General features: G+C 48.7%; 2 protein-coding genes across 2 annotated transcripts in view; both read left to right on the top strand.

Moving 5' to 3' along the window:
- The first annotated feature begins 98 nt into the window (after window positions 1-98).
- Window positions 99-21,902, top strand: LOC123738875 (centrosomal protein of 192 kDa). The gene is made up of 14 exons (XM_045713549.1): window positions 99-158; window positions 927-949; window positions 1,088-1,268; window positions 3,762-3,953; window positions 4,106-4,670; window positions 5,946-6,094; window positions 6,308-6,538; window positions 10,906-11,031; window positions 14,049-14,189; window positions 14,290-14,353; window positions 14,573-14,711; window positions 14,902-14,994; window positions 20,340-20,459; window positions 21,779-21,902. Exons 1-12 carry the CDS (start codon window positions 99-101, stop codon window positions 14,954-14,956), a joined length of 1,926 nt encoding a protein of 641 aa, XP_045569505.1. The 3' UTR covers window positions 14,957-14,994; window positions 20,340-20,459; window positions 21,779-21,902.
- LOC106606154 (centrosomal protein of 192 kDa-like) overlaps window positions 21,650-25,023 on the top strand; it is a 12,142-nt gene continuing 8,768 nt past the window's right edge. The window contains exons 1-3 of the mRNA XM_045713555.1: window positions 21,650-21,693; window positions 21,779-21,982; window positions 23,130-23,220. Coding sequence (XP_045569511.1) covers window positions 21,650-21,693; window positions 21,779-21,982; window positions 23,130-23,220 — 339 coding nt within the window. The remainder of the gene's footprint in view (window positions 21,694-21,778; window positions 21,983-23,129; window positions 23,221-25,023) is intronic.

Here is a 25,023-nt window from a genome sequence, read left to right as displayed (position 1 = left end):
GACCACGGTGAAGACCGGGAGCAGTACAGCCCAGCAGGAGAAACCCGGTGGCCTGGAGGAGAGTGGTGGAGAAGCTCCTCTCGGCGCTGCGACCAGACATGTTGGTTTTACTTCCTCCTGTCACAGCCCCCAGCCTGCTGCTGCACACAGGGTGGACGGTCAGTCTCTGGTCCAATCAACATCATTATTCAGCTATTCTTCAACTCATTTAAGAGAGAAATAAACATGTTTGTTTAAGCTTAGTTTAGTTTCAAATCCCGTTTTTTTTCCCCTGGTCCTTCCGGCTGGATTGGGACATCTGGTTTTTCAATGTTGATTATAGTTTATTTGAGGTGATTTCCTGGTCTTGTGTTCTGCAGACAATGATAAAGAAGGATTTAGTTCATTGGTTAGATTGTATTAATGTGGTAGATAGTAATGATCTCTGGTCAGATTGTATTAATGTGGTGGATAGTAATGATCTCTGGTCAGATTGTATTAATGTGGTGGATAGTAATGTGATATCTGGTCAGATTGTATTAATGTGGTGGATAGTAATGATCTCTGGTCAGATTGTATTAATGTGGTGGATAGTAATGATCTCTGGTCAGATTGTATTAATGTGGTGGATAGTAATGATATCTGGTCAGATTGTATTAATGTGGTGGATAGTAATGATCTCTGGTCAGATTGTATTAATGTGGTGGATAGTAATGATATCTGGTCAGATTGTATTAATGTGGTGGATAGTAATGATCTCTGGTCAGATTGTATTAATGTGGTGGATAGTAATGTATTAATATCCTGGTCAGGTTATGGATAGTAATGTGTTGTTCTCTGCAGGTGCATCTCCAGGTACTCCTCTGCATCATGCTGGAGGACCAGAGCAGAGCCAGTGTACCTTCAGACCCTCCACCTCTCCTCTCACCCACTCCTCCCCCTCACAGACCTCCTTCCCCAACCAAGAAGGGTAAATCAATCAATTATTCAATCAATCAAACCATCAATCAGTTATTAAATCAATCAGATGTCAGGTCGTGCCCTCTACTGTGTAACTCTACTTGCAGTTCTTCTTAAATCTTGTATTTCTCTCTGGTTGCCTGTACAGGCCTGTGTGTCCCCCCTCCTCCAGTGTCGGGGACAGGAGACCCCCCAGTGATCTCTCTCCTCCACAGTCCCAGTCCGAGTGGAGTTGTTCCAGTCCCAGTCTCAGCAGGCTGACGTACATCTCTCTGAATGACGGCACGGCTCTCGACAGCACCGGCATCCCAACTCCTGACAGACACAAGGTATAGTAGGCAGCCGATTGGGCCTTCGTATATATGGGCTTCTCTTTCGAATACTCCTTTTCCCGTGTCTCAGTGGGATTCCCGTCGGGCTGTTTTACAAAACGACCAAGAGCTCAATCGCACGTCGTCTGACCGAGGGCCAGCCCTTTTGGTCGTTCTCGGCCTCTCTTCTTCTTTGCGGAAGTGATCAGGACGGTTCCTGAAGCTCTCTCTCCTCTCTGTGTGACTTGAATTCCTGTCTTCCTGCTTTAACAGTTCACAGGTCAACCGTGAGGTCAATGGAGTCGATTAGTGTTCGATACTTAACCAAATGGGGGGGAGAATAAAAAATTCTACTTCTGTCTCCGGGGGTAGCTTAACGTGACACGGCTAGCCATCGCGATTTGGTTAACCCCACGCCGTGAGGCGTAAGCTAACTTGGCTAGCCATCGCCACTTGGTTAACCCCATGCCGTGAGGCTTAAGCTAACTTGGCTAGCCATCGCCACTTGGTTAACCCCACGCCGTGAGGCTTAAGCTAACTTGGCTAGCCATCGCCACTTGGTTAACCCCATGCCGTGAGGCTTCAGCTAACTTGGCTAGCCATCGCCACTTGGTTAGCCCCACGCCGTGAGGCTTAAGCTAACTTGGCTAGCCATCGCCACTTGGTTAGCCCCACGCCGTGAGGCTTAAGCTAACTTGGCTAGCCATCGCCACTTGGTTAACCCCACGCCGTGAGCCTTAAGCTAACTTGGCTAGCTCGCTGGAAAGCTTACTCTGCTGACACGTAGTTCCCATTGGCTAGCTTTCCATACCTGGAGAGGTAGAATTGCTAGCGTTTCTTTTGTCGAAAGACACGGGGGGAAAGCACACACTTTCTCTGGTTCGCTGATAATGAGAGATCTCACCACATTTCCCGGCTGGCAAGAAGGAAAGGAGTGGAGGCGTGGAGGAGTGGGAGGGGTGGAGGAGTGGAGGAGTGGAGGAGTGGGAGGCGTGGAGGCGTGGGAGGGGTGGAGGCGTGGGAGGGGTGGAGGCGTGGGAGGCGTGGGCGGCGTGGGAGGAGTAAAAAATGGGTAAAAAAAAAAAACGTTCATTGAATATCCCTTTGAGCATGGTGAAGTCATTAATTACACTTTGGATGGTATATCAATACACCCAGTTACTATAAAGATAGAGGCGTCCTTCCTAACTCAGTTGCCGGAGAAGAAGGAAACCACTCAGGGATTTCACCATGAGGCCAATGGTGACTTTAAAACAGTTACAGAGTTTAATGGCTGTGATAGGAGATAACTGAGGATGGATCAACAACATTGTAGTTACTCAAGAATACAAACATAAATGACTGTGAAAAGGAAGCCTGTACAGAATAACAAATATTCCAAAACATGTATCCTGTTTGCAACGAGGCACTAAATTAATACTGCAAAAAAATGTGGCAAAGCAATTAACACTTTGTATTCTGGACAAAAAGTTATGTTTGGTTCAAGTACAACACATTACTGAGTACCACTCTTTATATTTTCAAGCATCGTGGTGGCTGCATCATGTTATGGGTATGCTTGTCATAGTTGAGGACTGGGGAGTTTTTTAGGATAAAAAGAAATGGAATGGAGCTAAGCACAGGCAAAGTCCTAGAGGAAACCCTGGTTCAGTCTGCTTCCCACCAGACACTGGGAGATGAATTCACCTTTCAGCAGGACAATAACCTAAAACACAAGGCCAAATCTACACTGGAGTTGCTTACCAAGAAGACAGTGAATGTTCCTGAGGTGCCAAGTTTACAGTTTTGACCCAATTCTGCTTAAAAATCTTATGACAAGACCTGAAAATGGTTGTCTAGCAATGATCAACAACCAATTTGACAGAACACGAAGAAGAAGAACGGGGCAAATGTTGCACAATCCAGGTGTTGGAACGCTCTTAGATTTACCCAGAAACACTCACAGCAGTAATCGCTCTTAGATTTACCCAGAAACACTCACAGCAGTAATCGCTCTTAGATTTACCCAGAAACACTCCCAGCAGTAATCGCTCTTAGATTTACCCAGAAACACTCACAGCAGTAATCGCTCTTAGATTTACCCAGAAACACTCACAGCAGTAATCGCTCTTAGATTTACCCAGAAACACTCACAGCAGTAATCACTGGCAATATATTTACTCAGGGGGTTGAATACTTATCTAGGAAACATATATATTACTGTTTCATTTTTCAGAAATGTTTTACAAATGCTCACATTTTTCTTCCACTTCGACATTTACAAAGTATTTTGTGTTTTAAAAATTCTCAAAGGGTGTGAATACTTTTCTGAAGGCGCTGTATTATCATAGAACCGAGGTAAAGAAACCTTGGGTTTTGGGTGTTTTGTCTTGATTGTTGATGCACAATGTTAAGCTGAATGATGGTTATCTTCCTGGAAAAACTCAGCTAGCTATGTTATGTGCTGGAGTTTTACTACATGATGGAATAACCCATGGACTGCGTGATATCTTCTCTCTCCCTTCCCCCCAGAGTAATGGCACCATGTCTCTGAGCACCACTATCATCAGGGCCAGTCCCACCCCTGCAGTAGAAGGGGCTGATACCCAGAATCCTTCAGGTCAGGATCTACCTCCTAACCGCTCTACAGACGTCCTCTGTCCTCCTAGACAGTCCAAGAGCCCAGAGTCTCCTCGCCGCTCTAACGGTCCTCGTAGTGGCTCGGTAGACTTGCGGAGTGGTTCAGGTCTGGGCTGTACACGCAGCCAGAGTGAGTGTAACTATCACTGTGGGAATAATAGAGACTACAACCAGCAGAAACGCCACTCCGAACCCAACTCACACCACCTCGCCAAGGTGGATTCTGGTTACTCCAGCAACCTGAACATCCAGCAGCCCAGCGGTATGGGGGCCAGGGGAACCAGCAGTGGTCCGGGGTCTCAGCCCAGGGGAGTGAGGTCTATCCTGGGGCCAGGACGGGCTTCAGCCTGCCTTCCTCCGAGGACCTGTGCTACATGCCCATCTCCAGCTTCAAGCCCCAGGGCTCCATGGTGGACCTGCATCCAGGGGTCCCCAGCCTCCTGACGGGGCGCTCCCTCTTCAGCTCCCAGCTGGCACTGCAGAACCTGGGTTCAGATGGAGCTCTACACCCTGGTCTCTCTCTGCCTGCTCCCTACCACCACATGGCAGCAGCAGGGAACGGCCTGTACGGTCACGCTCTGTCCTCACGGTTAGGACCCAACGTTGATCCCTCAGTCAGACACCTCCACAGCTCTGGGGGTCTGGGTGTCTCTGGGCCTGGTGGACCAGGAGGTCCTGGGGGTCTGTACCACTGCTCTAACCCCCACCTCAAACCCTTGGACCCAGGACTGATGGAGGAGAACCCCTACAGCCAGCGCTGTGTAGCCTCGTGGTCTAACGGCAGCCTTCCCGAACTCGCAGGTTAGTCTCCCCGAACTCGCAGGTTAGTCTCCCCGAACTCGCAGGTTAGTCTCCCCGAACCCGCAGGTTAGTCTTCCCGAACCCGCAGGTTAGTCTTCCCGAACCCGCAGGTTAGTCTTCCCGAACTCGCAGGTTAGTCTTCCCGAACTCCAGAGGTTAGTCTTCCCGAACTCGCAGGTTAGTCTTCCCGAACTTCGCAGGTTAGTCTTCCCGAACTCGCAGGTTAGTCTTCCCGAACTCGCAGGTTAGTCTTCCCGAACTTCGCAGGTTAGTCTTCCCGAACTCGCAGGTTAGTCTTCCCGAACTCGCAGGTTAGTCTTCCCGAACTCGCAGGTTAGTCTTCCCGAACTCGCAGGTTAGTCTTCCCGAACTCGCAGGTTAGTCTTCCCGAACTCGCAGGTTAGTCTTCCCGAACTTCGCAGGTTAGTCTTCCCGAACTTCGGAGTTAGTCTTCCCGAACTCGCAGGTTAGTCTTCCCGAACTCGCAGGTTAGTCTTCCCGAACTTCGCAGGTTAGTCTTCCCGAACTCGCAGGTTAGTCTTCCCGAACTCGCAGGTTAGTCTTCCCGAACTTCGCAGGTTAGTCTTCCCGAACTTCGCAGGTTAGTCTTCCCGAACTTCGCAGGTTAGTCTTCCCGAACTCGCAGGTTAGTCTTCCCGAACTCGCAGGTTAGTCTTCCCGAACTTCGCAGGTTAGTCTTCCCGAACTCGCAGGTTAGCCTTCCCGAACCCGCAGGTTAGCCTTCCCGAACTTCGCAGGTTAGCCTTCCCGAACTCGCAGGTTAGCCTTCCCGAACTTCGCAGGTTAGCCTTCCCGAACTCGCAGGTTAGCCTTCCCGAACTCGCAGGTTAGCCTTCCCGAACTCGCAGGTTAGCCTTCCCGAACTTCGCAGGTTAGCCTTCCCGAACTTCGCAGGTTAGCCTTCCCGAACTCGCAGGTTAGCCTTCCCGAACTCGCAGGTTAGCCTTCCCGAACTCGCAGGTTAGCCTTCCCGAACCCGCAGGTTAGCCTTCCCGAACCCGCAGGTTAGCCTTCCCGAACCCGCAGGTTAGCCTTCCCGAACTCGCAGGTTAGCCTTCCCGAACCCGCAGGTTAGCCTTCCCGAACCCGCAGGTTAGCCTTCAATCAGTTCTGGAATGGTATCTTGAATCACTCCAGATAAGAGGGTGTGTTGCAGTTGGAAGAGTTTGAAACGGTGTATCTCAATCTTGAGTGACAAATACGTGTAATTTTGTCAGCTTTAAGATAACCCTGGACCCCTCTCCAATCCTCCAGCCCAGGTCGTGATCCCTGAGGAGCTGAGGTTCCCCCATGCCTGCTGTGTGGGCATCTCCTCTCAGACCTCACTGGGCATCTTCAACCCCTCCGAGCGCTGGCAGCAGGTCTCCATCACAGTCACCAGCCTGGCCATCGACGGAGAGAAGGTGAGTCATTTTGTTTCTAATGAATTTGTAAAGAGGACAATGATTTACAGAGAATTGTATGGTCTGAAATAGTGTCAACAAAAATGTAAAAATAAAAATGCTGAGAGAATATTTTAGCAAATTGAGAGCCAATAAATAGTCCCGGAAATGTAACCACTCTGAAGAACGAGGAACTGCTGTCGAACCATAATGTCCATTTCCTGTCCCGCCCAGTTTGATTCATTCCCGTACCAGTGGCTGATAGTGAAGAACAAGACTATCATTGGCCCTAAGAGCACGGAGGAGCAGAAGGTGCTGTTCATCCCACCTCAGGCCGGGGTTTACCAGGCTGTCCTCAGTGTCTCGTCCTGGCCTGCCTCCGCTGAGGCCCAGGCTGCCTCCCGCGCCGAGGTGTTCGCCAAGAGGGTGGTCCTCGTCGCCATGGCAGAGAACCCTGCTCTGGAGGTAAGGGGGTGCGGCTGATCAATTGTTGGCTTGTTAGATTTAATCCCAAGTGAGGAGTGGGTGTAACTAATGTCGATCGTTAGTATAGCTTTGAGTCCATGTCAGGACAGGAAGTACACCTACTACATGCTTCCTGTTTGGTTTGTTTCGCTGCTTATATTTCAGTGTTTTTAAACAATAGTTGTGTAGAACCTCAAGGTCTCTGTTCTAGTTGGTTGATATCAATGATGTTTCCCCTCTGGAATAGAGAACAGATTATATTCTGGGTGGGTTCTCCTCTGGAACAGATTATATTCTGGGTGGGTTCTCCTCTGGAACACATTATATTCTGGGTGGGTTCTCCACTGGAACACATTATATTCTGGGTGGGTTCTCCACTGGAACACATTATATTCTGGGTGGGTTCTCCACTGGAACACATTATATTCTGGGTGGGTTCTCCACTGGAACAGATAACACATTATATTCTGGGTGGGTTCTCCTCTGGAACACATTATATTCTGGGTGGGTTCTCCTCTGGAACACATTATATTCTGGGTGGGTTCTCCACTGGAACACATTATATTCTGGGTGGGTTCTCCACTGGAACACATTATATTCTGGGTGGGTTCTCCACTGGAACACATTATATTCTGGGTGGGTTCTCCACTGGAACACATTATATTCTGGGTGGGTTCTCCACTGGAACACATTATATTCTGGGTGGGTTCTCCACTGGAACAGATAACACATTATATTCTGGGTGGGTTCTCCACTGGAACAGATTATATTCTGGGTGGGTTCTCCTCTGGAACACATTATATTCTGGGTGGGTTCTCCACTGGAACACATTATATTCTGGGTGGGTTCTCCACTGGAACACATTATATTCTGGGTGGGTTCTCCACTGGAACACATTATATTCTGGGTGGGTTCTCCACTGGAACACATTATATTCTGGGTGGGTTCTCCACTGGAACACATTATATTCTGGGTGGGTTCTCCACTGGAACACATTATATTCTGGGTGGGTTCTCCACTGGAACACATTATATTCTGGGTGGGTTCTCCACTGGAACAGATAACACATTATATTCTGGGTGGGTTCTCCACTGGAACAGATTATATTCTGGGTGGGTTCTCCTCTGGAACACATTATATTCTGGGTGGGTTCTCCACTGGAACACATTATATTCTGGGTGGGTTCTCCACTGGAACACATTATATTCTGGGTGGGTTCTCCACTGGAACACATTATATTCTGGGTGGGTTCTCCACTGGAACACATTATATTCTGGGTGGGTTCTCCACTGGAACAGATAACACATTATATTCTGGGTGGGTTCTCCACTGGAACACATTATATTCTGGGTGGGTTCTCCACTGGAACACATTATATTCTGGGTGGGTTCTCCACTGGAACACATTATATTCTGGGTGGGTTCTCCTCTGGAACACATTATATTCTGGGTGGGTTCTCCTCTGGAACACATTATATTCTGGGTGGGTTCTCCACTGGAACACATTATATTCTGGGTGGGTTCTCCACTGGAACACATTATATTCTGGGTGGGTTCTCCACTGGAACACATTATATTCTGGGTGGGTTCTCCACTGGAACACATTATATTCTGGGTGGGTTCTCCACTGGAACACATTATATTCTGGGTGGGTTCTCCACTGGAACACATTATATTCTGGGTGGGTTCTCCACTGGAACACATTATATTCTGGGTGGGTTCTCCACTGGAACACATTATATTCTGGGTGGGTTCTCCACTGGAACACATTATATTCTGGGTGGGTTCTCCACTGGAACACATTATATTCTGGGTGGGTTCTCCACTGGAACACATTATATTCTGGGTGGGTTCTCCACTGGAACACATTATATTCTGGGTGGGTTCTCCACTGGAACACATTATATTCTGGGTGGGTTCTCCACTGGAACACATTATATTCTGGGTGGGTTCTCCACTGGAACACATTATATTCTGGGTGGGTTCTCCACTGGAACACATTATATTCTGGGTGGGTTCTCCACTGGAACACATTATATTCTGGGTGGGTTCTCCACTGGAACACGTTATATTCTGGGTGGGTTCTCCACTGGAACACGTTATATTCTGGGTGGGTTCTCCACTGGAACACGTTATATTCTGGGTGGGTTCTCCACTGGAACACGTTATATTCTGGGTGGGTTCTCCACTGGAACACGTTATATTCTGGGTGGGTTCTCCACTGGAACACGTTATATTCTGGGTGGGTTCTCCACTGGAACACGTTATATTCTGGGTGGGTTCTCCACTGGAACACGTTATATTCTGGGTGGGTTCTCCACTGGAACACGTTATATTCTGGGTGGGTTCTCCACTGGAACACGTTATATTCTGGGTGGGTTCTCCACTGGAACACGTTATATTCTGGGTGGGTTCTCCACTGGAACACGTTATATTCTGGGTGGGTTCTCCACTGGAACACGTTATATTCTGGGTGGGTTCTCCACTGGAACACGTTATATTCTGGGTGGGTTCTCCACTGGAACACGTTATATTCTGGGTGGGTTCTCCACTGGAACACGTTATATTCTGGGTGGGTTCTCCACTGGAACACGTTATATTCTGGGTGGGTTCTCCACTGGAACACGTTATATTCTGGGTGGGTTCTCCACTGGAACACGTTATATTCTGGGTGGGTTCTCCACTGGAACACGTTATATTCTGGGTGGGTTCTCCACTGGAACACGTTATATTCTGGGTGGGTTCTCCACTGGAACACGTTATATTCTGGGTGGGTTCTCCACTGGAACACGTTATATTCTGGGTGGGTTCTCCACTGGAACACGTTATATTCTGGGTGGGTTCTCCACTGGAACACGTTATATTCTGGGTGGGTTCTCCACTGGAACACGTTATATTCTGGGTGGGTTCTCCACTGGAACACGTTATATTCTGGGTGGGTTCTCCACTGGAACACATTATATTCTGGGTGGGTTCTCCACTGGAACACATTATATTCTGGGTGGGTTCTCCACTGGAACACATTATATTCTGGGTGGGTTCTCCACTGGAACACATTATATTCTGGGTGGGTTCTCCACTGGAACACATTATATTCTGGGTGGGTTCTCCACTGGAACACATTATATTCTGGGTGGGTTCTCCACTGGAACACATTATATTCTGGGTGGGTTCTCCACTGGAACACATTATATTCTGGGTGGGTTCTCCACTGGAACACATTATATTCTGGGTGGGTTCTCCACTGGAACACATTATATTCTGGGTGGGTTCTCCACTGGAACACATTATATTCTGGGTGGGTTCTCCACTGGAACACATTATATTCTGGGTGGGTTCTCCACTGGAACACATTATATTCTGGGTGGGTTCTCCACTGGAACACATTATATTCTGGGTGGGTTCTCCACTGGAACACATTATATTCTGGGTGGGTTCTCCACTGGAACACATTATATTCTGGGTGGGTTCTCCACTGGAACACATTATATTCTGGGTGGGTTCTCCACTGGAACACATTATATTCTGGGTGGGTTCTCCACTGGAACACATTATATTCTGGGTGGGTTCTCCACTGGAACACATTATATTCTGGGTGGGTTCTCCACTGGAACACATTATATTCTGGGTGGGTTCTCCACTGGAACACATTATATTCTGGGTGGGTTCTCCACTGGAACACATTATATTCTGGGTGGGTTCTCCACTGGAACACATTATATTCTGGGTGGGTTCTCCACTGGAACACATTATATTCTGGGTGGGTTCTCCACTGGAACACATTATATTCTGGGTGGGTTCTCCACTGGAACACATTATATTCTGGGTGGGTTCTCCACTGGAACACATTATATTCTGGGTGGGTTCTCCACTGGAACACATTATATTCTGGGTGGGTTCTCCACTGGAACACATTATATTCTGGGTGGGTTCTCCACTGGAACACATTATATTCTGGGTGGGTTCTCCACTGGAACACATTATATTCTGGGTGGGTTCTCCACTGGAACACATTATATTCTGGGTGGGTTCTCCACTGGAACACATTATATTCTGGGTGGGTTCTCCACTGGAACACATTATATTCTGGGTGGGTTCTCCACTGGAACACATTATATTCTGGGTGGGTTCTCCACTGGAACACATTATATTCTGGGTGGGTTATCCACTGGAACACATTATATTCTGGGTGGGTTATCCACTGGAACACATTATATTCTGGGTGGGTTCTCCACTGGAACACATTATATTCTGGGTGGGTTCTCCACTGGAACACATTATATTCTGGGTGGGTTCTCCACTGGAACACATTATATTCTGGGTGGGTTCTCCACTGGAACACATTCTATTCTGGGTTCTCCTCTCCAGGTGGATGTAGGGAAGTGTGGCGGTCTGGATTTTGGGGACCTGGCAGGTGGCTGTGCCAAAGCTCTGCCTCTGAAGCTGCTGAACAGGACTCATGCTACTGTTCCTGTTCGACTGGTTATCAGTGCTGTAAGACAATGCTATGCACTACATTACCATACAATACAATGCTATGCACTACATTACCATACAATACAATGCTATGCACTACATTACCATACAATACAATGCTATGCACCACATTACCATACAATACAATGCTATGCACTACATTACCGTACAATACAATGCTATGCACTACATTACCGTACAATACAATGCTATGCACTACATTACCATACAATACAATGCTATGCACTACATTACCATACAATACAATGCTATGCACTACATTACCATACAATACAATGCTATGCACTACATTACCATACAATACAATGCTATGCACAACATTACCATACAATACAATGCTATGCACTACATTACCATACAATACAATGCTATGCACTACATTACCGTGCAATGCAATGCTATGCACTACATTACCATACAATACAATGCTATGCACTACATTACCATACAATACAATGCTATGCACTACATTACCATACAATACAATGCTATGCACCACATTACCATACAATACAATGCTATGCACTACATTACCGTACAATACAATGCTATGCACTACATTACCGTACAATACAATGCTATGCACTACATTACCATACAATACAATGCTATGCACTACATTACCATACAATACAATGCTATGCACTACATTACCGTACAATACAATGCTATGCACTACATTACCGTACAATACAATGCTATGCACTACATTACCGTACAATACAATGCTATGCACTACATTACCGTACAATACAATGCTATGCACTACATTACCGTACAATACAATGCTATGCACTACATTACCGTACAATGCTATGCACTACATTACCGTACAATGCTATGCACTACATTACCGTACAATGCTATGCACTACATTACCGATACAATGCTATGCACTACATTACCGTACAATACAATGCTATGCACTACATTACCGTACAATACAATGCTATGCACTACATTACCATACAATACAATGCTATGCACTACATTACCATACAATACAATGCTATGCACTACATTACCATACCATACAATGCTATGCACTACATTACCATACCATACAATGCTATGCACTACATTACCATACAATGCTATGCACTACATTACCATACAATGCTATGCACTACATTACCATACAATGCTATGCACTACATTACCATACAATGCTATGCACTACATTACCATACAATACAATGCTATGCACTACATTACCATACAATACAATGCTATGCACTACATTACCATACAATACAATGCTATGCACTACATTACCATACAATACAATGCTATGCACTACATTACCATACAATACAATGCTATGCACTACATTACCATACAATACAATGCTATGCACTACATTACCATACAATACAATGCTATGCACTACATTACCATACAATACAATGCTATGCACTACATTACCATACAATACAATGCTATGCACTACATTACCATACAATACAATGCTATGCACTACATTACCATACAATACAATGCTATGCACTACATTACCATACAATACAATGCTATGCACTACATTACCGTACAATACAATGCTATGCACTACATTACCGTACAATACAATGCTATGCACTACATTACCGTACAATGCTATGCACTACATTACCGTACAATGCTATGCACTACATTACCATACAATACAATGCTATGCACTACATTACCATACAATACAATGCTATGCACTACATTACCATACAATACAATGCTATGCACTACATTACTATGCAGTACAGTACAATGCTATGCAATACAATGCTTTGCAGTACATTGCGATGCAGTACAGTGCAGCAACAGACAATAACTAATGTTGTATAGGTCATTACTCTTCTGTCTGAGTTGTGCAGAACTTTGTCATGCAGGCCTCATTTTCAACAGCCATGGCCCTCGATGTCCCCTCGCGTGGCCGTCCGTAATGCTACCTAAAAAAAATATGTATTTTCCTTTCAGCCGAAGTGTCCGTTGTTCCCTTTGGCTGAGTATAATAATTCTAATTCCCAGCTGCCAATCGCCGCCTCCGAAGCGCCTCACTCACACGGCTCTGTCACTTATCGCCGTTCTTATTACCGTAATTTCCGGACTATTGAGCGCACCTGAATATAAGCCGCACCCACTGAATTAAAAATATATATATTATTTTGAACACAAATAAGCCAGGCTGTCTCCCGGGGCTCGGTGCGCCAGGCTGTCTCCCGGGGCTCGGTGCGCCAGGCTGTCTCCCCGGGGCTCGGCGCGCCAGGCTGTCTCCCGGGGCTCGGCGCGCCAGGCTGTCTCCCGGGGCTCGGTGCGCCAGGCTGTCTCCCGGGGCTCGGCGCGCCAGGCTGTCTCCCGGGGCTCGGTGTGCCAGGCTGTCTCCCGGGGCTCGGTGTGCCAGGCTGTCTCCCGGGGCTCGGTGCGCCAGGCTGTCTCCCGGTGCGCCAGGCTGTCTCCCGGGGCTCGGTGTGCCAGGCTGTCGTCCGGGGCTCGGCGCGCCAGGCTGTCTCCCGGGGCTCGGTGCGCCAGGCTGTCTCCCGGTGTGCCAGGCTGTCTCCCGGGCTCGGTGTGCCAGGCTGTCTCCCGGGGCTCGGTGCGCCAGGCTGTCTCCCGGTGTGCCAGGCTGTCGCCCGGGGCTCGGTGTGCCAGGCTGTCTCCCGGGGCTCGGTGCGCCAGGCTGTCTCCTACGCTTTGATCATTCATTATCTATACACATTTACATACACCTATGTTTTAACAGAAAAGCTAGTGTTTTTTTTGGATTTTCAAATCACTTTAATTGGCTATTTTGGTTAAATGTCCTTGGTACCCGGGCAGATGGCGTCGTTGCCCCGGGCAGATGGCGTCGTTGCCCCGGGCAGATTGGGCACCTCCAAATGGCCTTGCCCCTAAAAAATCCTGAAATTCCAGGTCTGATGTCATCTTTCTGTTACTTCAAAAGCACTTTGATTTTTGTTAAAATATTTGGTTTATACAAGCACACGTTGATAGATATGGTCTCTGTGACGTCGTGTTTCTAGAACGCCACGGCCTGGCGCTGCTTCACTTTCTCCAAGAGTCCCGTTGCCATGACAGCTGAGGGCTTGCTGCAGGCGGGGACTCTGACCTCACTGGCCGCTCCGTCCGTCATGAACCACGTGATGCACGCCAGCTACGGAGAGGTGAGTGAACCTGGACCCGCCAGGTCGTCTCCAGTGGCTTCAATAGTCGAGTCGTTTCTGAGGGATGTTTCTGGGATGTTGTTTTTGTGTTGTCTTTCAGAATCCAGAGAGCTTCATGGTTTGGGTTCACTTCCACGCTCCACAGAAGTACCAGTCCTGTTCAGGTATGGCCCCTGGCCTGTTCGGATGCGGGGGCCCCCTGGCCCGTTCGGTGCAGGGGCCCCCTGGCCCGTTCGGTCTGGGGGCCCCCTGGCCCGTTCGGGTGCGGGGCCCCCCTGGCCCGTTCGGGTGCGGGGCCCCCTGGCCTTGCTCCATGAATATTAATACACAAGATGCCCTTCAGCCACCAGTCACAGCTGTTTGTCATGTCTGATGTCATACAGGTGCTCTCGGTCCAGCGGATGAATACAGTGCGCGGGTGGACATCGAGGTGGACTGTCCGGGCCCCAGTCATGTGATCAGGAGCGTCCCTCTCAGAGCCAGGTCCGAACGGCCAGAGTACACGCCCCTAAAGACCTCCAGGTAGGAACTGACCCGTCGCTCCGCTGACATGAGACTAGTCTTTCCGTTCCCCGGGTTTAACTGGGAAACCAGTGGGTTCTATTGCCTTTTCTAACACATTCCATATTACAGTTGGGCTTGACCTTCTGTGATAGGTTGATCTTTCTGTAATTCTTTTCTCATATATCTTTTTTTTTGGTGGGGGGGGCAGACTGTTAACCTCTCGGCAGCGATTGGTCAGTCCAGCGAGCAGACTCTGCCTCTGAAGAACGCAGGCAACATTGATGTTCAGCTGAAACTCAAGGTATTCGGTCCCTTTTACTTCCCTGTTTGATCTGTGGTTTAATAAGCCTGGGGGATGGGTTGGCATTGTGGTTTAATAAGCCTGGGGGATGGGTTGGCATTGTGGTTTAATAAGCCTGGGGGATGGGTTGGCATTGGGGTTTAATAAGCCTGGGGGATGGGTTGGCATTGGGGTTTAATAACCCTGGGGGATGTGTTGGCATTGGGGTTTAATAAGCCTGGGGGATGGGTTGGCATTGGAGTTTAATAAGCCTGGGGGATGGGTTGGCATTGGGGTTTAATAAGCCTGGGGGATGGGTTGGCATTGGGGTTTAATAAGCCTGGGGGATGGGTTGGCATTGGGGTTTAATAAGCCTGGGGGATGGGTTGGCATTGTGTTTATAATAAGCCTGGGGGATGTGGTGGCATTGTGTTTATAATAAGCCTGGGGGATGTGGTGGCATTGTGTTTATAATAACCCTGGGGGATGTGTTGGCATTGTGGTTTAATAACCCTGGGGGATGTGTTGGCATTGTGTTTATAATAAGCCTGGGGGATGTGTTGGCATTGTGTTTATAATAAGCCTGGGGGATGTGTTGGCATTGTGGTTTAATAAGCCTTGGGGTTGTGTTGGCATTGTGTTTATAATAAGCCTGGGGGATGTGGTGGCATTGTGGTTTAATAAGCCTGGGGGATGGGTTGGCATTGGGGTTTAATAAGCCTGGGGGATGGGTTGGCATTGGGGTTTAATAAGCCTGGGGGATGGGTTGGCATTGGGGTTTAATAAGCCTGGGGGATGTGTTGGCATTGTGGTTTAATAAGCCTTGGGGTTGTGTTGGCATTGTGTTTATAATAAGCCTGGGGGATGTGGTGGCATTGTGTTTATAATAAGCCTGGGGGATGTGGTGGCATTGTGTTTATAATAAGCCTGGGGGGATGTGGTGGCATTGTGTTTATAATAACCCTGGGGGATGTGTTGGCATTGTGGTTTAATAACCCTGGGGGGATGTGTTGGCATTGTGTTTATAATAAGCCTGGGGGATGTGTTGGCATTGTGTTTATAATAAGCCCTGGGGGATGTGGTGGCATTGTGTTTATAATAAGCCTGGGGATGTGTTGGCATTGTGGTTTAATAAGCCTTGGGGTTGTGTTGGCATTGTGTTTATAATAAGCCTGGGGGATGTGGTGGCATTGTGTTTATAATAAGCCTGGGGGATGTGGTGGCATTGTGTTTATAATAAGCCTGGGGGATGTGTTGGCATTGTGTTTATAATAAGCCTGGGGGATGTGTTGGCATTGTGTTTATAATAAGCCTGGGGGATGTGTTGGCATTGTGGTTATAATAAGCCTGGGGGATGTGTTGGCATTGTGGTTATAATAAGCCTGGGGGATGTGTTGGCATTGTGGTTATAATAAGCCTGGGGGATGTGTTGGCATTGTGGTTTAATAAGCCTGGGGGATGTGTTGGCATTGTGTTTATAATAAGCCTGGGGGATGTGTTGGCAATGTGGTTTAATAAGCCTGGGGATGTGTTGGCATTGTGGTTTAATAAGCCTGGGGGATGTGTTGGCATTGTGGTTTAATAAGCCTGGGGGATGTGTTGGAATTGGGGTTTAATAAGCCTGGGGATGTGTTGGAATTGGGGTTTAATAAGCCTGGGGATGTGTTGGCATTGTGGTTTAATAAGCCTGGGGGATGTGTTGGCATTGTGGTTTAATAAGCCTGGGGGATGTGTTGGCATTGTGGTTTAATAAGCCTGGGGGATGTGTTGGCATTGGGGTTTAATAAGCCTGGGGGATGTGTTGGCATTGGGGTTTAATAAGCCTGGGGGATGTGTTGGCATTGGGGTTTAATAAGCCTGGGGGATGTGTTGGCATTGGGGTTTAATAAGCCTGGGGGATGTGTTGGCATTGGGGTTTAATAAGCCTGGGGGATGTGTTGGCATTGGGGTTTAATAAGCCTGGGGGATGTGTTGGCATTGGGGTTTAATAAGCCTGGGGGATGTGTTGGCATTGGGGTTTAATAAGCCTGGGGGATGTGTTGGCATTGTGTTTATAATAAGCCTGGGGGATGGGTTGGCATTGGGGTTTAATAAGCCTGGGGGATGGGTTGGCATTGTGGTTTAATAAGCCTGGGGGATGTGTTGGCATTGTGGTTTAATAAGCCTGGGGGATGTGTTGGCATTGGGGTTTAATAAGCCTGGGGGATGTGTTGGCATTGGGGTTTAATAAGCCTGGGGGATGTGTTGGCATTGTGTTTATAATAAGCCTGGGGGATGTGTTGGCATTGTGTTTATAATAAGCCTGGGGGATGTGTTGGCATTGTGTTTATAATAAGCCTGGGGGATGTGTTGGCATTGTGGTTTAATAAGCCTGGGGGATGTGTTGGCATTGTGGTTTAATAAGCCTGGGGGATGTGTTGGCATTGTGTTTATAATAAGCCTGGGGGATGTGTTGGCATTGTGGTTTAATAAGCCGTGGGGATGTGTTGGCATTGTGGTTTAATAAGCCGTGGGGATGTGTTGGCATTGTGTTTATAATAAGCCGTGGGGATGTGTTGGCATTGTGGTTTAATAAGCCTGGGGGATGTGTTGGCATTGTGTTTATAATAAGCCTGGGGGATGTGTTGGCATTTTGTTTATAATAAGCCTGGGGTATGTGTTGGCATTGTGTTAATAATAAGCCTGGGGGATGTGTTGGCATTGTGGTTTAATAAGCCTGGGGGGATGTGTTGGCATTGTGGTTTAATAAGCCTGGGGGTTGTGTTGGCTTTGTGTTTATAATAAGCCTGGGGGTTGTTTTGGCATTGTGGTTATAATAAGCCTGGGGGATGTGTTGGCATTGTGTTTATAATAAGCCTGGGGGATGTGTTGGCATTGTGTTTATAATAAGCCTGGGGGATGTGTTGGCATTGTGTTTATAATAAGCCTGGGGGATGTGTTGGCATTGGGGTTTATAATAAGCCTGGGGATGTGTTGGCATTGTGTTTATAATAAGCCTGGGGGATGTGTTGGCATTGTGTTTATAATAAGCCTGGGGGATGTGTTGGCATTGGGGTTTAATAAGCCTGGGGATGTGTTGGCATTGGGGTTTATAATAATCCTGGGGGATGTGTTGGCATTGTGGTTTATAATAAGCCTGGGGGATGTGTTGGCATTGTGGTTTATAATAAGCCTGTGGGATGTGTTGGCATTGTGTTTATAATAAGCCTGGGGGATGTGTTGGCATTGTGTTTATAATAAGCCTGGGGGATGTGTTGGCATTGTGTTTATAATAAGCCTGGGGGATGTGTTGGCATTGTGTTTATAATAAGCCTGGGGGATGGGTTGGCATTGTGTTTATAATAAGCCTGGGGGATGTGTTGGCATTGTGTTTATAATAAGCCTGGGGGATGTGTTGGCATTGTGTTTATAATAAGCCTGGGGGATGTGTTGGCATTGTGGTTATAATAAGCCTGGGGGATGTGTTGGCATTGGGCTTTAATAAGCCTGGGGGATGTGTTGGCATTGTGGTTTAATAAGCCTGGGGGATGTGTTGGCATTGTGGTTTAATAAGCCTGGGGGATGTGTTGGCCTTGTGGTTTATAATAAGCCTGGGGGATGTGTTGGCCTTGTGGTTTATAATAAGCCTGTGGGATGTGTTGGCATTGTGTTTATAATAAGCCTGGGGGATGTGTTGGCATTGTGTTTATAATACGCCTGGGGGATGTGTTGGCATTGTGGTTTAATAAGCCTGGGGGATGTGTTGGCATTGTGTTTATAATAAGCCTGGGGGATGTGTTGGCAATGTGGTTTAATAAGCCTGGGGGATGTGTTGGCATTGTGGTTTAATAAGCCTGGGGGATGTGTTGGCATTGTGGTTTAATAAGCCTGGGGGATGTGTTGGCATTGTGGTTTAATAAGCCTGGGGGATGTGTTGGCATTGTGTTTATAATAAGCCTGGGGGATGTGTTGGCAATGTGGTTTAATAAGCCTGGGGGATGTGTTGGCATTGTGGTCCTCAGCATGTCTTTTCCTCAAGGACAGAACAGAACTATGGCCTCCCTGGGTGGTGCTGACGGACTATGGCCTCCTGGGTGGTGCTGACGGACTATGGCCTCCTGGGTGGTGCTGACTGACTATAGCCTCCTGGGTGGTGCTGACTGACTATGGCCTCCTGGGTGGTGCTGACTGACTATGGCCTCCTGGGTGGTGCTGACTGACTATGGCCTCCTGGGCGGTGCTGACTGACTATGGCCTCCTGGGTGGTGCTGACTGACTATGGCCTCCTGGGTGGTGCTGACTGACTATGGCCTCCTGGGTGGTGCTGACTGACTATGGCCTCCTGGGTGGTGCTGACGGACTATGGCCTCCTGGGTGGTGCTGACGGACTATGGCCTCCTGGGTGGTGCTGACTGACTATGGCCTCCTGGGTGGTGCTGACTGACTATGGCCTCCTGGGTGGTGCTGACTGACTATGGCCTCCTGGGTGGTGCTGACTGACTATGGCCTCCTGGGTGGTGCTGACTGACTATGGCCTCCTGGGTGGTGCTGACTGACTATGGCCTCCTGGGTGGTGCTGACTGACTATGGCCTCCTGGGTGGTGCTGACTGACTATGGCCTCCTGGGTGGTGCTGACTGATATGGCCTCCTGGGTGGTGCTGGGTGGTGTTGATATGACCTCCTGGGTGGTGCTGGGTGGTGTTGATATGACCTCCTGGGTGGTGCTGGGTGGTGTTGATATGACCTCCTGGGTGGTGCTGATATGACCTGCTGGGGGGTGCTGGGTGGTGCTGATATGACCTCCTGGGTGGTGCTGGGTGGTGCTGATATGACCTCCTGGGTGGTGCTGGGTGGTGTTGATATGACCTCCTGGGTGGTGCTGGGTGGTGTTGATACGGCCCCCTGGGTGGTGCTGGGTGGTGTTGATATGACCCCCTGGGTGGTGCTGGGTGGTGTTGATATGACCTCCTGGGTGGTGCTGGGTGGTGTTGATATGACCTGCTGGGTGGTGTTTATATGGCTTCCTGGGTGGTGCTGGGTGGTGTTGATATGACCTGCTGGGTGGTGTTTATATGGCTTCCTGGGTGGTGCTGGGTGGTGTTGATATGACCTCCTGGGTGGTGCTGGGTGGTGTTATGACCTGCTGGGTGGTGTTTATATGGCTTCCTGGGTGGTGCTGGGTGGTGTTGATATGACCTGCTGGGTGGTGTTTATATGGCTTCCTGGGTGGTGCTGGGTGGTGTTGATATGACCTGCTGGGTGGTGTTGATACGGCCCCCTGGGTGGTGCTGGGTGGTGTTGATATGACCTCCTGGGTGGTGCTGGGTGGTGTTGATATGACCTGCTGGGTGGTGTTGATTGACCTCCTGGTGGTTCTCGTCTTCAGAACAGCGGTGGTGATGACTGTTTCTCTGTGAGTCCTGAGGAGCTGTGTCTGCGTGCCGGGGAGGAGCAAGGCATTGTGGTCTCGTTCACCTCTCAGGGGCGGCAGGAAGGACCGAGAGAGGTACTTTTCATTTATTTTATTTATTTAAAATTTACACACTTCAGTGTTCTGACCATCTGGCCTTGTGGAAATCCTTCTACATTACTCAGTGTTCTGGCCTTGTGGAAAGCCTTCTACATTACTCAGTGTTCTGGCCTTGTGGAAAGCCTTCTACATTACTCAGTGTTCTGGCCTTGTGGAAAGCCTTCTACATTACTCAGTGTTCTGGCCTTGTGGAAAGCCTTCTACATTACTCAGTGTTCTGGCCTTGTGGAAAGCCTTCTACATTACTCAGTGTTCTGGCCTTGTGGAAATCCTTCTACATTACTCAGTGTTCTGGCCTTGTGGAAAGCCTTGTACATTACTCAGTGTTCTGGCCTTGTGGAAATCCTTCTACATTACTCAGTGTTCTGGCCTTGTGGAAAGCCTTCTACATTACTCAGTGTTCTGGCCTTGTGGAAAGCCTTCTACATTACTCAGTGTTCTGGCCTTGTGGAAAGCCTTCTACATTACTCAGTGTTCTGGCCTTGTGGAAATCCTTCTACATTACTCAGTGTTCTGGCCTTGTGGAAAGCCTTCTACATTACTCAGTGTTCTGGCCTTGTGGAAATCCTTCTACATTACTCAGTGTTCTGGCCTTGTGGAAAGCCTTCTACATTACTCAGTGTTCTGGCCTTGTGGAAAGCCTTCTACATTACTCAGTGTTCTGGCCTTGTGGAAAGCCTTCTACATTACTCAGTGTTCTGGCCTTGTGGAAAGCCTTCTACATTACTCAGTGTTCTGGCCTTGTGGAAAGCCTTGTACATTACTCAGTGTTCTGGCCTTGTGGAAAGCCTTCTACATTACTCAGTGTTCTGGCCTTGTGGAAAGCCTTGTACATTACTCAGTGTTCTGGCCTTGTGGAAAGCCTTCTACATTACTCAGTGTTCTGGCCTTGTGGAAAGCCTTCTACATTACTCAGTGTTCTGGCCTTGTGGAAAGCCTTCTACATTACTCAGTGTTCTGGCCTTGTGGAAAGCCTTCTACATTACTCAGTGTTCTGGCCTCGTGGAAAGCCTTCTACATTACTCAGTGTTCTGGCCTTGTGGAAATCCTTCTACATTACTCAGTGTTCTGGCCTTGTGGAAAGCCTTCTACATTACTCAGTGTTCTGGCCTCGTAGAAAGCCTTGTACATTACTCAGTGTTGTACTTCAGAGTGTAATCGATCGGATGCTCTTGGATTCTTGTTCCGGCAGCTCAAGACTTTTCCCTGTGTTTTCGTTTCTGTGTCCCTTTTGTGTTTTCATGCTACTTCCTGTTCTGAGGGTTTTTTTTTCTTCCTGTGTTTGTCCTCTCCAGTGTCCTGACCATCCTGGTGCTGCCGTCTGGTCCCCAGTACGAGGTGGTGCTGAAGGGACAGGTGGTACCAGAGGAGAGGGGTAACCCTGCTGCCGTACCCGGGTCCTGCCTCTGCCCTGGGCTTGCTGCCCCCAGTGAGGTGCCTCCCATCCTCTCAAACAAGCAGTTGGTGGCCTGGGGAGGGGTCACGCTGGGCAGGGCTGTGTAAGGAACATTTTCTACACTCTTCCGTGTTGGTCATAATGATTCACCCGTATGTAGTTGCTACCTAGTGGCGCAGCGGTCGAAGGCACTGCAAGAGGCGTCACTACGGTCCCTGGTTCGACTCGGGCTGTATCATATCCGGCCGTGATTGGGAGTCCCACAGGGCGACGCACAATTGGCCCAGCGTCGTCCGGGTTTGGCCGTAATTGTAAATAAGAATTTGTTCTGAACTGTCTTGCCTGGTTAAATATGTTTTTTAAATCTTGTGTTTTGAACATGGATACAAAGCTGTTGAAGAGGGTGATTGGTGTAGCTGTGGAGGTGGTGTAGCTGTGAAGGTGGTGTAGCTGTGAAGGTGGTGTAGCTGTGAAGGTGGTGTAGCTGTGAAGGTGGTGTAGCTGTGGAGGTGGTGTAGCTGTGGAGGTGGTGTAGCTGTGGAGGTGGTGTAGCTGTGAAGGTGGTGTAGCTGTGGAGGTGGTGTAGCTGTGAAGGTGGTGTAGCTGTGAAGGTGGTGTAGCTGTGGAGGTGGTGTAGCTGTGGAGGTGGTGTAGCCGTGGAGGTGGTGTAGCTGTGGAGGTGGTGTAGCTGTGGAGGTGGTGTAGCTGTGGAGGTGGTGTAGCTGTGGAGGTGGTGTAGCTGTGAAGGTGGTGTAGCTGTGGAGGTGGTGTAGCTGTGGAGGTGGTGTAGCTGTGGAGGTGGTGTAGCTGTGAAGGTGGTGTAGCTGTGAAGGTGGTGTAGCTGTGGAGGTGGTGTAGCTGTGGAGGTGGTGTAGCTGTGGAGGTGGTGTAGCTGTGAAGGTGGTGTAGCTGTGAAGGTGGTGTAGCTGTGAAGGTGGTGTAGCTGTGGTGTAGCTGTGGTGTAGCTGTGGTGTAGCTGTGGTGTAGCTGTGTAGCCGTGGTGTAGCCGTGGTGTAGCCGTGGAGGTGGTGTAGCCGTGGAGGTGGTGGAGCCGTGGAGGTGGTGGAGGTGGTGTAGCCGGTGTAGCCGTGGTATAGCCGTGGAGGTGGTGTAGCCGGTGGAGGTGGTGTAGCCGGTGGAGGTGGTGGAGCCGTGGAGGTGGTGGAGGTGGTGTAGCCGTGGAGGTGGTGGAGCCGTGGAGGACTTTGTGTAGCTGTTAGAGCTCTGAATGTCCTCCTCTACCTGTACAGACAACAGAAGCTGGTTCTTCGTAACAACTCCCCCAACACAACACACCACCTGCGTCTGCTGATCAGAGGACAAGATCACAGCTGTTTCCAGGTAACAACCAAAACTCCTTAACCTGTCCAGCTACTCTAGACTGCTCCTTAACCTGTCCAGCTACTCTAGACTGCTCTTTAACCTGTCCAGCTACTCTAGACTGCTCCTTAACCTGTCCAGCTACTCTAGACTGCTCTTTAACCTGTCCAGCTACTCTAGACTGCTCCTTAACCTGTCCAGCTACTCTAGACTGCTCCTTAACCTGTCCAGCTACTCTAGACTGCTCCTTAACCTGTCCAGCTACTCTAGACTGCTCCTCAACCTGGCCAGCTACTCTAGACTGCTCCTTAACCTGTCCAGCTACTCTAGACTGCTCTTTAACCTGTCCAGCTACTCTAGACTGCTCCTTAACCTGTCCAGCTACTCTAGACTGCTCCTTAACCTGTCCAGCTACTCTAGACTGCTCCTCAACCTGGCCAGCTACTCTAGACTGCTCCTTAACCTGTCCAGCTACTCTAGACTGCTCTTTAACCTGTCCAGCTACTCTAGACTGCTCCTTAACCTGTCCAGCTACTCTAGACTGCTCCTCAACCTGTCCAGCTACTCTAGACTGCTCCTCAACCTGTCCAGCTACTCTAGACTGCTCTTTAACCTGGCCAGCTACTCTAGACTGCTCTTTAACTTGTCCAGCTACTCTAGACTGCTCCTTAACCTGTCCAGCTACTCTAGACTGCTCCTTAACCTGTCCAGCTACTCTAGACTGCTCCTTAACCTGTCCAGCTACTCTAGACTGCTCTTTAAGCTGTCCAGCTACTCTAGACTGCTCTTTAACCTGTCCAGCTACTCTAGACTGCTCCTTAACCTGTCCAGCTACTCTAGACTGTTCTTTAACCTGTCCAGCTACTCTAGACTGCTCTAACTTGTCCAGCTACTCTAGACTGCTCCTTAACCTGTCCAGCTACTCTAGACTGCTCTTTAACTTGTCCAGCTACTCAAGACTGCTCCTTAACCTGTCCAGCTACTCTAGACTGCTCCTTAACCTGTCCAGCTACTCTAGACTGCTCCTTAACCTGTCCAGCTACTCTAGACTGCTCCTTAACCTGTCCAGCTACTCTAGACTGCTCCTCAACCAGGCCAGCAACTCTAGACTGCTCCTTAACCTGTCCAGCTACTCTAGACTGCTCTTTAACTTGTCCAGCTACTCTAGACTGCTCCTTAACCTGTCCAGCTACTCTAGACTGCTCCTCAACCAGGCCAGCAACTCTAGACTGCTCCTTAACCAGGCCAGCAACTCTAGACTGCTCCTTAACCTGTCCAGCTACTCTAGACTGCTCTTTAACTTGTCCAGCTACTCAAGACTGCTCCTTAACCTGGCCAGCTACTCTAGACTGCTCTTTATCCTGTCCAGCTACTCTAGACTGCTCCTTAACCTGTCCAGCTACTCTAGACTGCTCTTTAACCTGTCCAGCTACTCTAGACTGCTCCTTAACCTGTCCAGCTACTCTAGACTGCTCCTCAACCTGTCCAGCTACTCTAGACTGCTCTTTAACTTGTCCAGCTACTCTAGACTGCTCCTTAACCTGTCCAGCTACTCTAGACTGCTCCTTAACCTGTCCAGCTACTCTAGACTGCTCCTTAACCTGTCCAGCTAGTCTAGACTGCTCCTCAACCTGTCCAGCTACTCTAGACTGCTCCTTAACCTGTCCAGCTACTCTAGACTGCTCCTTAACCTGTCCAGCTACTCTAGACTGCTCCTTAACCTGTCCAGCTACTCTAGACTGCTCTTTAACCTGTCCAGCTACTCGACTGCTCTTTAACCTGTCCAGCTACTCGACTGCTCCTTAACCTGTCCAGCTACTCGAC

The sequence above is a fragment of the Salmo salar genome, unplaced genomic scaffold, assembly GCF_905237065.1.
Source record: "Salmo salar unplaced genomic scaffold, Ssal_v3.1, whole genome shotgun sequence".
NCBI lineage: Eukaryota > Metazoa > Chordata > Actinopteri > Salmoniformes > Salmonidae > Salmo > Salmo salar.
This window is presented reverse-complemented; position numbering and strand designations above follow the sequence as displayed.

What these genes read in the sequence shown, in the direction of transcription:
- LOC123738875 (XM_045713549.1), top strand. Translation starts at nt 99, where the DNA reads ATGTTGGTTTTACTTCCTCCTGTCACAGCCCCCAGCCTGCTGCTGCAC. An exon ending in TGCTGCACACAGGGTGGACG is followed by an intron (nt 159 to 926) that starts GTCAGTCTCTGG and finishes TCCCCCTCACAG; the next exon opens with ACCTCCTTCCCCAACCAAGA. An exon ending in ACGCCCCTAAAGACCTCCAG is followed by an intron (nt 14,712 to 14,901) that starts GTAGGAACTGAC and finishes TGGGGGGGGCAG; the next exon opens with ACTGTTAACCTCTCGGCAGC.